Genomic DNA, 12,586 nt, shown 5'->3' with positions numbered 1-12,586 from the left:
ATATATATATAATACAATAGATTGAAAATCTGATTAATATTTGATAAGAAAATATTGTAAATGTGCAAAGGTTTTTGTTTAAGTTCATTCTTGTGACTTTCAGTTTGAGCCAGCTTTTTTCAAGAATTAAGGTGCAGTTTTCTTAACCGCCTCTAGAGGCAGTGTTGCATCACATTTCAGGTGCTTGTTTCTGAAGACTTTAAACCTGTGGACTTAAACTCTCAACCCAGTTTACATATTTTCACATAAGTAAAACTATGGAGGATTTATTGTATTGTATTTGAGCAGTTTGCTTTTTAAACATGGCTGTAAAAGAAGGTTTTGTTTTTATCCCATTAAATATTAACTAGCACAAAGGAAAAGTTCAAATAACTTTATAACCTACACAAAGGCTTGAGCAGATTGTAAAATGTTTTTTATTATCACAATTAGTCGTGAAGAAAAAAATAACACTGCAATGCATTTTAATTTAGAACAAATATTTATTCAAATCAAAAGGAATAACTAGACAAAGGTTAATCATTCAGAACAAAGTGTATTCATAGAATCATACATCATGAATGAACAGACGGAATAAAACAATAACATACACATGGAGAATGAAGAAAATTCATTGTGTTATATTGCACTTTGTCTCTAAAATGTTCCAGATCCCATCACCCAGATTTGTTTTCTTCGAACATTTCAGCTCCTGCCTTTTTATTACCAGGTCAGGAGTTTAGCTTAGTTTTGACGTTGGACTATGGAGGCCCAAGCAAATGGACTATTGAACTGACCAACCTGAAACAAATGTGTAAGCTTATTCTTCACCACATAACTCAATTTATTTTCCCTAAGATAAAATCCAAAACAAAGAAATTCAAACTGCTATTACACAAAAAAATTACTAAGGAATTTTGTCTACTACCCCATCATAACTAAATGTTTCTCAGAGGGAGGTGGGGGCGTTGCTGATCAACAGCAACAAACCCCAGGCCTGAAAGAAGGGAACGGGGAAGTCAAGGAGACAACTAACAAAAAAAAAAGAAAAACAAAAAATAAAAAAAAGGTTTCTGGAAAACAACTGGTCTGAATGCCCAGAAATGAAAAGGATAAAAGCTGACACTCATCAGCTTTGGAAAAAAAAAAACAAAAAAACACACACATACAAAGAAGAGGCCTGTCCAAGATGTTTGTGTTTTATACTTTACTTAAAAAAAAGACATTTTTTTCTCTCTTCCCTTTTTGTCCTTTTGAATAAAACACATAAAAAAAGGTCAAAAAATGTCTATAAGTGTCAAAACACGAACGAGAACGAGTTAGCACAGACGCTGAAAAATAGTCATGATCAGGTCTTTTCTGCATCAAGGCCACTAAGATAAGATCACTTTAACAATCTGCCATTTGTGGATTTACTGTCAGAAGCTAGATCTTGATAAGAGCGTGCACACAAACTTGTGTCAGCCATGTTTCAAAAATGTAAACTTAGCATTACTAGTAATAAAACGAGTGACTAATAATGCATTAATATCCTGAACAACTTTGCTTTACTGGAAAAACAACTTGGTTAGTACCTACCCATTATGCCTCAGACCTTCACCACATAATGCCATCTTTATTATTTTTGTTAAAAAAGTGATGCTTTCTAATATTTGACTATGTCAAACCTCCGTTAGAAATGGTCTTTTGTTTTTAATGAGTTAGAAAACCAATGTATTACTCATTTCAACCTACGACTACTTGTTCTGACCATCCGGAACAGAGGTTTGACAAAGTCTCCAGCTTTTTATTTCTGCTGGGTTTGCTTTTTCGTTTTAATCACAGAAAGCAGTCATTTCTCTTTTCCAAGTTTCCTTTTCTCATGTTTTTATGACTAGCAATGTGGTTTCACTGGTCTGGTAGAGTCTGCCTAAATGGATGCAGAAGGCAAGTGAAGTAGGACAAAAAGGGAATGTGATTCATCTCAAAAAGCTGCCTTGCTTACCTGCATTTCTGTTTTCTCACTAATGTAGATTTTTATTAAGAAGAAATTACTTTTAACAGTGCAATAAAAAAAAAATCCACAATTTTTTTTTTCTCCAAACGCTTGGCAAGTGAGAAAACCACCTGAGACAGTGCTTTGGGCAGTTACACAAGCTTGGCTTGCTCTGAAACTCGGACTAGAAGGACTGCAGGCCTTGAGGGTGACTTCAAAATGTGTTGCACATGCGCCAACATTTTTCTGTCATTTACAGTCTGAGTGGCAAAAGCAGGACTGCAGTCCTCCTCGTCCGAATCCAGGGCAAGCTCCAAACAAAATCTAGCTAAAAAGCTGTTTGATGACTGGAGCCAAACACGAGGACAAAATAAGCGAACTACACAGCACAAGAGGAGGGAGGCCACGCTTTGATCCAAGCTTAGGAGGCAAAGAGCTTCCACCTGGAGATGGTGTGCAGCGGTTGTAATAAAACCCCAGGCTGGCCTTTCGAAACCGTGTACTGACAACAAAAAAGAAACTAAAACGGCTTCAAACAAATTCAGTGCATTTCTCACTTTTCAGTCTTTTGTTTGTCAAAAATCAAATCCTTTTCGAATCATTGCTCTAGTGTCAAAAGTTAAGCCTGCAGTGTAACTATTCGCAGTCTGGTGCGTCGCGAAGCGGAAACTTAAAAAAAATAAAATAAGTGACTTGGAACCATTAAACAGAGCCACGCAACTCAAGTAAAAAAAAAAAAAAAAATGTGCAAAACAAAATCCCACGAGGCAGAAGGACCTAGTCTTTGCTCTGTTGTTAACTGCTGCTGAAAGCTTTCATTCACACAGACTAATGTGGTTACAACACCGTTACCTTTCTCTCTTCATTCCATTTTTAAGTGATTCAGCTGAAGTTTGGACATGATTAGTCCTGCTTTCGTTTTTTCTTCTTTTTTTTTTTTTGTTTTGGGCAGGAGCCATGTCCTTAATGTGCCACAAGTTCAGAAGAATCAAGGCTGAAGAGGAGCTTGGCAGGCTGAGCCTTGGCGAATCCTTTTCTTCAGTCACACCATCACCAAGGCTCTTGCTGCTAGAGTGGGGGTGGGGAGTGCCCCTCCCCACCGTACAGACTGAACACTCCTCAGAAGGCTGACTGACACAGGAAGAGAGCGATACCCGCAAACTACAGATTCCTGTTTCTCTTACTGAGGGAAGGAAAGAGCAGATTTGTCCAGTTCAACTCAACTTCAGGTTAAGTTTTTTGTTGGTTGGATGCGAGGCTTTTCTCATGATGTCAACAGCATTGAGTCGATGCTTTTAACTGACAAAATGTTTAAAGCTCAGTCACACAAGCAAGTTCCTTGAGGCACCCCAAAATCCGTAGGGGTGATTTTAGGGATCACCTCAGCGTGATGGACAGGAGTCGAGCCTGTGAGCCTCTGTGCGGCTGGCATGATCGGGGTTAGGATCGATCTAGAGCAGGAGAAAAAAAAAAAATAAAAATCATGGTTAATTATTTTTTTCCCCAGATGAAAGGGAAAAACTACTACTACTACTACTACTACTACTACTACTACTCTTTATGAAGGTTTACCTCAGAATACAGAGGAGGGGGCTGGAAGCGGAACTCGTGAATATAGGCAAAGAGGGGACCCTCCATCTCCTCGCGGACTGCGGGAACATCTAGGCGGTTCTGTCTCTGCTCTTCCGTCACGATTTCTGCATAGCTTGGAGGAGCTGCAAGTGACAGAATATGTTAGCACTCCTGGAACAATAAAACCCCACAATTTATTAAATTTAAAAACACTTTTATTTTGGTCGGGACTACCTTCAGGCCTCTCTGGCAGACCCATGCCCAGCCAGCTCATGCTGCACTGGCTGCTGACGCTTGAGGTACGGGAACCGAACGGGTGGAGAGGAATGGTTCCGATGACAAGGGGCAGGTTCAGGGACAGGTTTATCGCCCCTGGTATGTCTACGTATACCTGAACACAGACAATAAGATACAACAGCTGTTTAGAGCTTGCTGATTGTTCAGGGTTATAATGAATCTGTTAACGTGCAACGAAGAAGAAAAGGTTTTAGGTTTGTGCGTGACATTCTACAGGTTATGTTTGTCATATGGGTCAGTTTCTTACGACCAGCTGCTTACACAGGACAGAGCCCTGGTTTAAAGTCTGTCTGTTCAGAGGGTAAAGAGGTTATAAGCTCCCCCAGGGCAGGTGTTGCTACCAATACCCCGGGCTAATGCTCTTAGCAGCAAGCAGAGATAACACCGGGAACAATCCAAGGTCTAGTTTAGGCTGTGTGAGCTGAGTCACCCTTACTAGGGCAGGTACTGGCTTACTAGGAAATACTGATTCAGTGCAGATAGCAGCACAGTAAAATTAGAGAGAACTGTTTGTATTTGACCACCAGTAACATATCAGCAAATACAAACAAAACGTTTGACCTAAATGTTCTGTGCGAGAGAAAGAGAGAGCGGATCAAACATTAGCAGACGACAGCTCACCATGAGCGAGTACTCCACTCTGATGATGCTGCAGTCCAGGATGGAGGGGGACACAGGTGGGATCTTCAGCATCTTGCCGTTCCAGGTCTCCGTTTTGCCGGAAGACAGGGACTCTCCCCGCAGGTTGGCCACCAGCTGCTTGACCTCCTTCATCTTCCCTTTGGCATAGAAGGTCTGTGTCTGGTAGATGGCTGCCTTTGGCACCACCATGCGGGAGGAGCAGTTCTCAATCTCAGCAAATATCTGGATAGACTCGCCTACACGGTAAAAAAGAAAAACAGAGGGAAGTTAATGTTTCACTCCAGTGATAAGAGTATTGATTATGTTTATGTCTAATCAGTAATGAGGAGTATCCTGCTGGATGTGACGATTTTATTGACTTATCCGGCAAGCGGATGTGTATCAATACTCACCTGGGGTGTATCCTTTCCTTTCAATTTTGGCACTTAGGGAAATAGGACCTGAGGTGCAGAACCAACAGCAAAGCGTCTTGTCTGCTGTGCCCGCCTGTGGTGACTGAAAGAGGGGCAATACAAAAATATTATTTTTAACTTTTTATGTATTTCCTCGACTAAAAAAAAAAAATTAAGAGGTTGGCAGTTGTGTTTAAGCTACTCAAGAGCTTTTCAAACTGATGGAAAGACGTGCTCACCAACAATAATGGAGTGTTGATGTCAATGTGCTCAAAGACTGTAAATTCTTTCTTGGTCTTCATGGGCAGAAGCCATGGCCTGTGGAGCTCTGCCTTTACCCAGTAGCGCACACTGCCATGCTTTCCTTCGAAAGAGGTAGCCAAAGGTCTGCAAGTGAAAGGAAAAGGAGCGCAAAAAAAAAAAAAAAAAAAAAAAGTCAAAATAAGCACTAAAAAAAGCAAACGTGCGATTTCGTATCAGGATACATACGTCTGTGGAAGCTCGAGGCTGAATGCATACTCATGCCTTCCCGCATGGATCGTGGTGAGCCCTTCCTCCGAGTTGTCATCGTCTGAAAAACAAGGAGGACAATATTCCAAACACATGTATACCATACCTGGATAAAATGCTCTACGAAGGCATCTGTAAGTCATATCAAAAAACACAGGGTGGGGGAGACAGAAAAGAGAATAAACGGAGTTTACAATTAAATCCGTCTGTGAGAATTTAATGTATTTGAGAGACAAACAATATTTTTTAAAAAGGAAACTAAAAAGAGTTGATGGTTTCGAGGAGACAGAAACTGAGCCGGGGGGATATGGTAATTAAGAACAAAAGATTCCTGTACCTGGGGACTTTATTTTAGCATATGTGATGCAAAACAGATATATGCCTGCACCATAATAAATGTGATCGAAGTGGAAGATAAATGAGCAAGAAATATGTTTTTATCAAATCTATTTTGCTCCCAAACTGGTGCTGATAAACTGCGTAAAAACGTAAAATAATAATAATAAAACTAGTAAAAATGTATTTATTTAAAAATTAAAACGATAATTTGGTGAAATTAAAAGTTAAGGGACAGGGTGTGCTGCTTCTGCCAGCTCAGCACAGCCTCCACCTAGCAGCAGCAGTGTGGTAAACAAGTGCGGAGCTGTCAGTCAAAGGCAGACTCCAGCAGGAGGAGACCGGCCTAAACCGGTGTGAGCAGCTCTCCTCAGCATTACGTATTCACTGTGCGACGCCGCAGTCACTGCCATAGGATATGCCTGCTGCACGGACAGCCACAAGCCACCTACTATAGCATTTTCCTGAGGTTACAAGCCATTTTTTAAACCATTTCACCAAATTTAAATATACACGAAAGCCTCTTTATGAACGTCCATCATAATTAACAGCAGCCCGAACCTCATTTACCGCTGATATTCTGGCTACAGAGCACTAACAAAGCTGCCAACAATTAAAATAGCCTTTCATATAGCAAGCAAAGACAAAAAACACAAAGCTACATCAACTGTCAACGTAGCTACACATAATTCGCCGAGATTTAACCCACAAACACCTCCATCTTCACATTCTGCAGGTTGTTTTTTCCAATAAAATAAAGTTGCTGAATTTTCTATCCCTCTGCAGAGTAATGATGTCATTGGCCACACACAAGCATTTTAACCAATCACCTGCGAGGACCAGTTCTTTTCCCCGCCCCTCCAAGGACCAGTTTTCAGAACAGGATTGAACCGCTTTGAACAATAGGTGGAAACTTCGACTTTTGTTTAGCGATGAAATTTCCTAACAAAGCGAAACATTCGTCGACGAAAGTATTGACTGTATAACAGAGCGTCTCGGAGTGAGATTTATTCTCATTTGTGCTTGAAAAATCAATAAAAAACAAGATAGGTACCCAAGCAGCTGTCATTCATTCTGACACCTTCGAGTGACAAATAATCAAAAAAGGTACAGCTCTGCAGCCGTGTACGGTCGATGTCATTAAGTGAAACTTAACAATTTCCACAACTCATACAATGAAATGACACTTTCAACTTGTATCTGTGTCTACACCTCTGTTGCTATGCCTTGAAACCGTATCCCACTCGGTGAACCTGATCCCCAGCCAGCGAGAGAAGGACAGCATCCCTGTTTCTCAAAACTTCAGCTAAAAACCTCAAAACCACACACACCGCCCTTACCTCTTTCGTGTCCGATTAAAATATCTTTGTGGTTCAGGTACTCCACTTCCTCGGTGTAGTTCTGGGTGTAGGCGGTGTTGGAGCCAGCGTTTCTCGACTCGGTCCAGCGAACTTTTGCGAAGCCCTTCGCGTGGATCTTGAGGGACTTCACGCGGATTTCTCCGGTGACTTCGACCACCACCCTCCCTGAGACGCAGTCCCCGCTGGAGAAGACGGGGACGTTGCTGTCATTGAAACAGTCGTAGCTCACGGTGAAGCTCTTTACCTTTCCTAGCACCATGATGATGATGATGATGATGGCGGAAAAGAGATCTTAAAGGGTGTAAAAAAATGGAGAAGCTTTACACACTGTCTGCCCTTGCAAAAGAAGCAACAGGCAGGATCAGTGGCTTCTTTCTGAGTCGTTCATTGAGCTCTGACAAGGCTGATAACCAGCAGCGGATGCTGTTATCATCTGCCTCTCTGCTGGACGGTCTCAGTCAAAGACAAGGAAACCCCCGGAGCTCAGCTCACTTTAAACCACAGGCTGACTGAAAAACAACCTTGTGCGCATGCGCCGAGGGGGGACTTTCAGCCCCCACCTTTCCTGCCTTCTGGAACAAGGCAGTGTGGCACATACAGACATAACAAGTATGGTAAAGCTCCTAAAAGACACTGCATGAAGCAATGCGGCCTTGTAAGACAGTTTGTAGCGTTTAAATTAATCAGAGAAGCAATAAAGCATCGTTTTATTTTTCTGTATTTTTCAAGTGTGTGCAAATTCTGATCTTTTTTTAAGGCCTCCATCTTCCAAACAAATTACGATTACTTTTACTCAATGCTTTTACATATCTACAGTGATAATGCACAAAAGAGATGCATTTTTTTTAGCATGATGCCTGCATCAAAGGCAACGCAAAACTCCTAGATACACAATGTCCAAACGATCTGAAAATGCTTTTATGTATCAACTGTTCTATCTTTTTTTGTTGTTTTTGCTTTTTTTTTCTTGGAACATTAGATTAACCCACACTTATATATAAGGATAACTGTTCTCATTGTGTTGAGCTCCCAGTTTCAAGAGAAAAACAACTCTGAAGCTGAAAACGCCCCCCTGTGGCAGTGTTTCCCTCTGTGAGCTGCAGCATCACCTGTTGACATGCCATGAGAACTGGAGTTCCTTGCTTTCAACAGCCAACTAATGATGGCATTATAGATGAGTTTTTTTTACATTATTATGAGTAATAGACTATGTCCAGTAAGCTATTCCAGTGTCAGTGTGAGCATGTCTTCAAAAAAACTGCTTGCTCACACAGAACTAAACTGCCAAACATTACATAGAACTAGAACTAACCACAGATTCTATAGGGATAATGCTGCCTCTGATCCTTTCGCCTTTTTTCTGTAATTCTAAACACACTCTGTGATGTTGTGATCAGGACCCTTTTGGGCCTTATCTCTTCCAGGACTTCTTGTTCTTCTGCAAGCTGAAGATGATTTCTTGCATGTTGCAGAACAAATATAGAGCCAATCAGGTTGTTAGTGCCTATAAGCACTCATTGGCAAATAAACTACATTCTGCTTCAGCTAAATGTTTTTCGATTTTGACTCATTAGTGCAAAATATCAGCTTTTTTCAACATTCCTGTTGTTGTTTTCTTTGTGCATCTCAATAAGTGCTGCATTGTTCTTCTAAAATAGTATGAACAGTGCACGTAACCCGAGTCTGCATTGATATTTTTTGCCTGGGAGAAGCTGTACCTTATGTCTAGTTGCTGTGTGCAGTCTTGCTGCAGTATTTGACCTGTGACCTGAAGCTATCTTCCACAACCTCACCTTGGTAGCAAAGTTTTTTTTTTCCCTCTCCCTGTTTTGAGCCTCCTACAGAGTTGTTTATGTTTTAGTTAACGACTTGGTTTTAACCTACACATGAAAAGGATAATCATTAACACCTGTTGTTATAATTGTTTAACCATATACCTGGAAATTACCTTATAAAATCTCTAACTTTTCACAAGCGTACCTTCAGAATTGATGCTGTTTCGAAGGCAGTGGAGTCACGTTTGCACCGTACTCCACCGTATCGCAATATTTTGTCATTATTCCTCAAGTTCTTAACATTCAGTTCAACGATACTTACATTTTGAGACAGTTTTACATTGCAATGAATCCGTTATGATTTACAGTTGTAGATAATGCAGCGAAATTGATAACTAGACTAATGCTGCCCTCTAGAGGATCATTTTAGTCACTGCATAATAAAAAAATCCAAATTTATTTAATCTTTTTATTTACTATTTAATTTATATTTTAATAAACTTGTAACAAAATAAATTTGTTTATTTAGGTTTACAGCTGGGGTTTCCGCTTCACAAACAACATGAAATTCCACGGTTTAGGTAAAGAAGACTCTTATTTTGAAAGCGTCACCAGGAAGTAAATAATGTAACCACGCCCCTCCCGTTTCGGCATAAATCAGCGCTTAAAGACTGTTTACTTCTCCGATGAATCTCATGTTTGCAGACTGTCTTCATTTTTTTTTAATTTTTTCACGACTGAAACGTATTTAAAAGTTTGAGCTGAATAGAAAGAATGGTTTTTATGGTGGTATTCTTTTTCTTGTCCCAAAACTTTGGTGAAAGAACTTGCCAAAATGTTTCCAGACCAAATATTGTTATGGTGATGAGTGATGCATTTGTAAGTATAATTTAAAGAACACTGTTACTGACTGACATCTTATGCAGTGACTTTGTTTGAATCTGAATGACAGCTTCTATGTTAATGATTATGACTTGATATAATTGTGTTAAAATGCCCCCCCCCCCCCTGTGTTATTGTTTACTTAGTATGTGTGTATCTGTGTTTCACAAGGATGGCCGATTATCCTTCGATCCTGGCAGTAAAGTTGTCCAACTCCCGTACATAAACTATCTCAGGGAGCTTGGGTCCACCTTCGTTAATGCCTACACAAACTCACCCATCTGCTGCCCTTCAAGAGCAGGTAGTTTCTTTAAAAATAATGCACTTTTTTTTTCTTTTGCAAGAGACATTTTATGGTTGCCTTGTTATTTTTTCTTAGCGATGTGGAGCGGTCGCTTTGTCCACCTCACTCAGTCTTGGAACAACAACAAATGCTTGGATGCAAACGCGACTACGTGGATGGATTTGCTGAAGAGGAACGGATATCACACCAAGATGATGGGCAAGATGGATTATATCTCAGGGGGTCACTCTCTCAGGTTAGTAGGTGTGTTCAGCTGAACCCGTTGTTGCAGATCTTCATCTGAGTCATTTTTTGTTCGCTTAACTGTAATTTTAAACATGGCCATGTCCTTAAAAGAGCGTTATTTAGGTATTAAACAGGAATAATGAACAGTTTATCTGACCTTCTTCATTGTGGCGTGAGTCGTGGTCCTGCGTGATTCTCTGAGTTTCCCCTTTTTGTGTCTCCGCTGCAGTAATCGAGTCGAGGCGTGGACACGGGAGGTTCAGTTCCTGCTGCGCCAAGAGGGCCGCCCCGTTTCTGAGCTTGTTGGGAACATGTCGACTGTAAGAGTTATGACGAAAGACTGGACAAACACAGATGAAGCGACGCAGTGGATCCGCCAGACCGGTGCCGTTTCCCACGAGCCCTTTGCATTGTACCTCGGCCTCAACTTACCCCATCCCTACCAGACTCGCTCTCTGGGGCCGACGGCCGGGGGTTCCACCTTCCGCAGCTCACCGTACTGGCTCACAAAAGTACACCCTTATTTTGCATGTTTAATCAGAACTACCTGAAGTAAGTTACCTTTTTTTTTTTTAAAAAGTGTCTGTTTCCCCCCCACACACACACATATAGGTGTCTTCTGAGCTCGTCTCGGTTCCAAAATGGCTGCCCATGTCTGCCATGCACCCTGTTGACTTCTACTCTACCGTCACCAAAAACTGCAGTGGTGCTTTCACAGTGGACGAGGTCAAAAGCATTCGAACCTTTTATTACGCCATGTGTGCTGAAGCTGACGCCATGCTGGGTTAGTTCAAAGAAAGGGTGCGATCATGGTGGCAAGTCTTGTGAGTTGTCTCTGTCGGATAAGAAATTAAAAAGTAAACTTTTTTTCTACGCTTCTAATAATGTAATAAAAGGGGTATGAGTAAAAAGTATTTAATCTATGCCTTAAAGGGATCGGTTACAAAAGTTCCACTTTTAAACTGGATGATTTAAATGTAAAAAAAAGAAGGCTTGAAAAACATGACATGTCTCCCTTACTGAGAATAATGAGGTTTTTCTGCAAAACAAAGCAAATCGGCTTTTGTCTCCACAAGCAAATGAGACATTCACTTTAAAGTTATCGAGTGTCATTAAAGGACCCTTTTCTTTCATGGACCAAGTTACCAAGTTAGCATTGACAACACAGCCCACTTCCTAAAATGTAATTATTTTGCTGGCAGTTTAACTTTCGCTCTCTGAACCGTTGATCTCCGTCTCTGTTTCTGCCTCACCAGGTCAGGTGATTTCAGCCCTGAGAGAGACCGGCCTGCTCAACAACACGGTCGTCATTTTCACAGCAGACCACGGAGAGCTCGCCATGGAGCACCGGCAGTTCTACAAGATGTCCATGCTTGAAGGCAGTTCTCACGTTCCCCTGCTCATCACGGGGCCCGGGCTGATGTCTGGCCTGCAGGTCGACCAGCTTGTGTCCTTGGTCGATCTCTATCCCACTGTGCTAGGTAAGAGGAAAATACACGTTAGGGTAAAGTAGCGCCGAATAAGGTTTTTGCATTTAAATTTGATTCAATAGCTCAGCTCGTTTCGCAGAGATCGCTGGTATTTCAGCTCCGGTTGATCTAAGTGGGCATTCCCTCCTGCCTCTGATATCCACATCCAGTGATTTTTCCAAGAAGTCACATTCTGACTGGGTGCTGAGTGAATATCATGGCTGTAATGCAAATGCCTCTACATATATGCTTCGAGTTGGCCACTGGAAATATATCACCTATTCAGATGGTCTCAGTGTTCCCCCACAACTTTTTAGTGAGTGTTATAATTCAAACGCACTATACGAATAAGGGGAAAATAAAACAAAAAAGATTTCATGCCTGTTCTTTGTTCCTCTCTTTTAGACCTCGCTCTGGACAAGGATGAACTTTATAATGTGGTTTTCAAATTCCCAGATGTGCAGGCTCATCTGGACAAGCTGTTGCGCGACATTGTGGACTACCCCGAAGTGTCCAAAGCTGTTCATCTTTACAATAAAGAAGCATTTTCTGCGTGGCGGGACAGTTTGGGGAGTAACTATAGCCAGGTCATTGCTAACCTCAGATGGCACATGGATTGGCAGAAGGATGTGTTCGCCAACGAGAGAGCCATTGACGAGTGGCTGAGTGACTCAGACGGCTGACTTTAAGTTGTTCATTTTTACTTAAAAAAAAAACTAACATTATAAATGAGAGAGCTGTTGTTTGATTTGCACATTCTAAAAATACAGTGTTTTGGGAAAATATTGAAACTGACTGTGGCGGATCTGCTTATCAGTGTGTGTGTGTGTGTGTGTGTGTGTGTGTGTGTGTGTGTGTGTGTGTGTG

General features: G+C 41.3%; 2 protein-coding genes across 3 annotated transcripts; one reads left to right on the top strand and one right to left on the bottom strand.

Annotated features, from left to right (window-relative positions):
- Positions 1–1,974: 1,974 nt before the first annotated feature.
- Positions 1,975–7,539, bottom strand: arrdc3a (arrestin domain containing 3a). The gene is made up of 8 exons (XM_014012529.1): positions 7,044–7,539; positions 5,347–5,428; positions 5,097–5,244; positions 4,858–4,960; positions 4,445–4,701; positions 3,761–3,917; positions 3,527–3,669; positions 1,975–3,405 (listed from the first exon to the last, which is right to left on the bottom strand). Exons 1-8 carry the CDS (start codon positions 7,321–7,323, stop codon positions 3,337–3,339), a joined length of 1,239 nt encoding a protein of 412 aa, XP_013867983.1. The 5' UTR covers positions 7,324–7,539; the 3' UTR covers positions 1,975–3,336.
- A 1,940-nt stretch (positions 7,540–9,479) lies between these two features.
- arsk (arylsulfatase family, member K) lies at positions 9,480–12,510 on the top strand. Of its 2 annotated transcripts, XM_014012527.1 has the most exons (8): positions 9,480–9,718; positions 9,893–10,022; positions 10,101–10,260; positions 10,480–10,762; positions 10,863–11,034; positions 11,507–11,731; positions 11,820–12,035; positions 12,125–12,510. In XM_014012527.1, the coding sequence occupies exons 1-8, from the start codon at positions 9,614–9,616 to the stop codon at positions 12,400–12,402; spliced, it is 1,569 nt and encodes a 522-aa protein (XP_013867981.1). In that variant the 5' UTR covers positions 9,480–9,613; the 3' UTR covers positions 12,403–12,510. The 2 variants fall into 2 exon arrangements, with proteins under 2 accessions (XP_013867981.1, XP_013867982.1); XM_014012528.1 differs by lacking the exon at positions 9,480–9,718 and having other exon boundaries at positions 9,931–10,022; positions 10,101–10,268.
- The last annotated feature ends 76 nt before the right edge of the window (positions 12,511–12,586 follow it).

The sequence above is a fragment of the Austrofundulus limnaeus genome, unplaced genomic scaffold, assembly GCF_001266775.1.
Source record: "Austrofundulus limnaeus strain Quisiro unplaced genomic scaffold, Austrofundulus_limnaeus-1.0 Scaffold92, whole genome shotgun sequence".
NCBI classification, from domain to species: Eukaryota; Metazoa; Chordata; class Actinopteri; order Cyprinodontiformes; family Rivulidae; genus Austrofundulus; species Austrofundulus limnaeus.
The sequence above is the reverse complement of the archived record's forward strand: the minus strand, read 5'-3'. Positions and strand labels throughout refer to the sequence as shown.

What these genes read in the sequence shown, in the direction of transcription:
- arrdc3a (XM_014012529.1), bottom strand. Translation starts at nt 7,323, where the DNA reads ATGGTGCTAGGAAAGGTAAAGAGCTTCACCGTGAGCTACGACTGTTTC. An exon ending in TCAACACTCCATTATTGTTG is followed by an intron (nt 4,961 to 5,096) that starts GTGAGCACGTCT and finishes CCCCTCTTTCAG; the next exon opens with TCACCACAGGCGGGCACAGC. An exon ending in CCCCTCCTCTGTATTCTGAG is followed by an intron (nt 3,406 to 3,526) that starts GTAAACCTTCAT and finishes CTCCTGCTCTAG; the next exon opens with ATCGATCCTAACCCCGATCA.
- arsk (XM_014012527.1), top strand. Translation starts at nt 9,614, where the DNA reads ATGGTTTTTATGGTGGTATTCTTTTTCTTGTCCCAAAACTTTGGTGAA. An exon ending in TCAGGGGGTCACTCTCTCAG is followed by an intron (nt 10,261 to 10,479) that starts GTTAGTAGGTGT and finishes TCTCCGCTGCAG; the next exon opens with TAATCGAGTCGAGGCGTGGA. An exon ending in TGAAGCTGACGCCATGCTGG is followed by an intron (nt 11,035 to 11,506) that starts GTTAGTTCAAAG and finishes CTGCCTCACCAG; the next exon opens with GTCAGGTGATTTCAGCCCTG.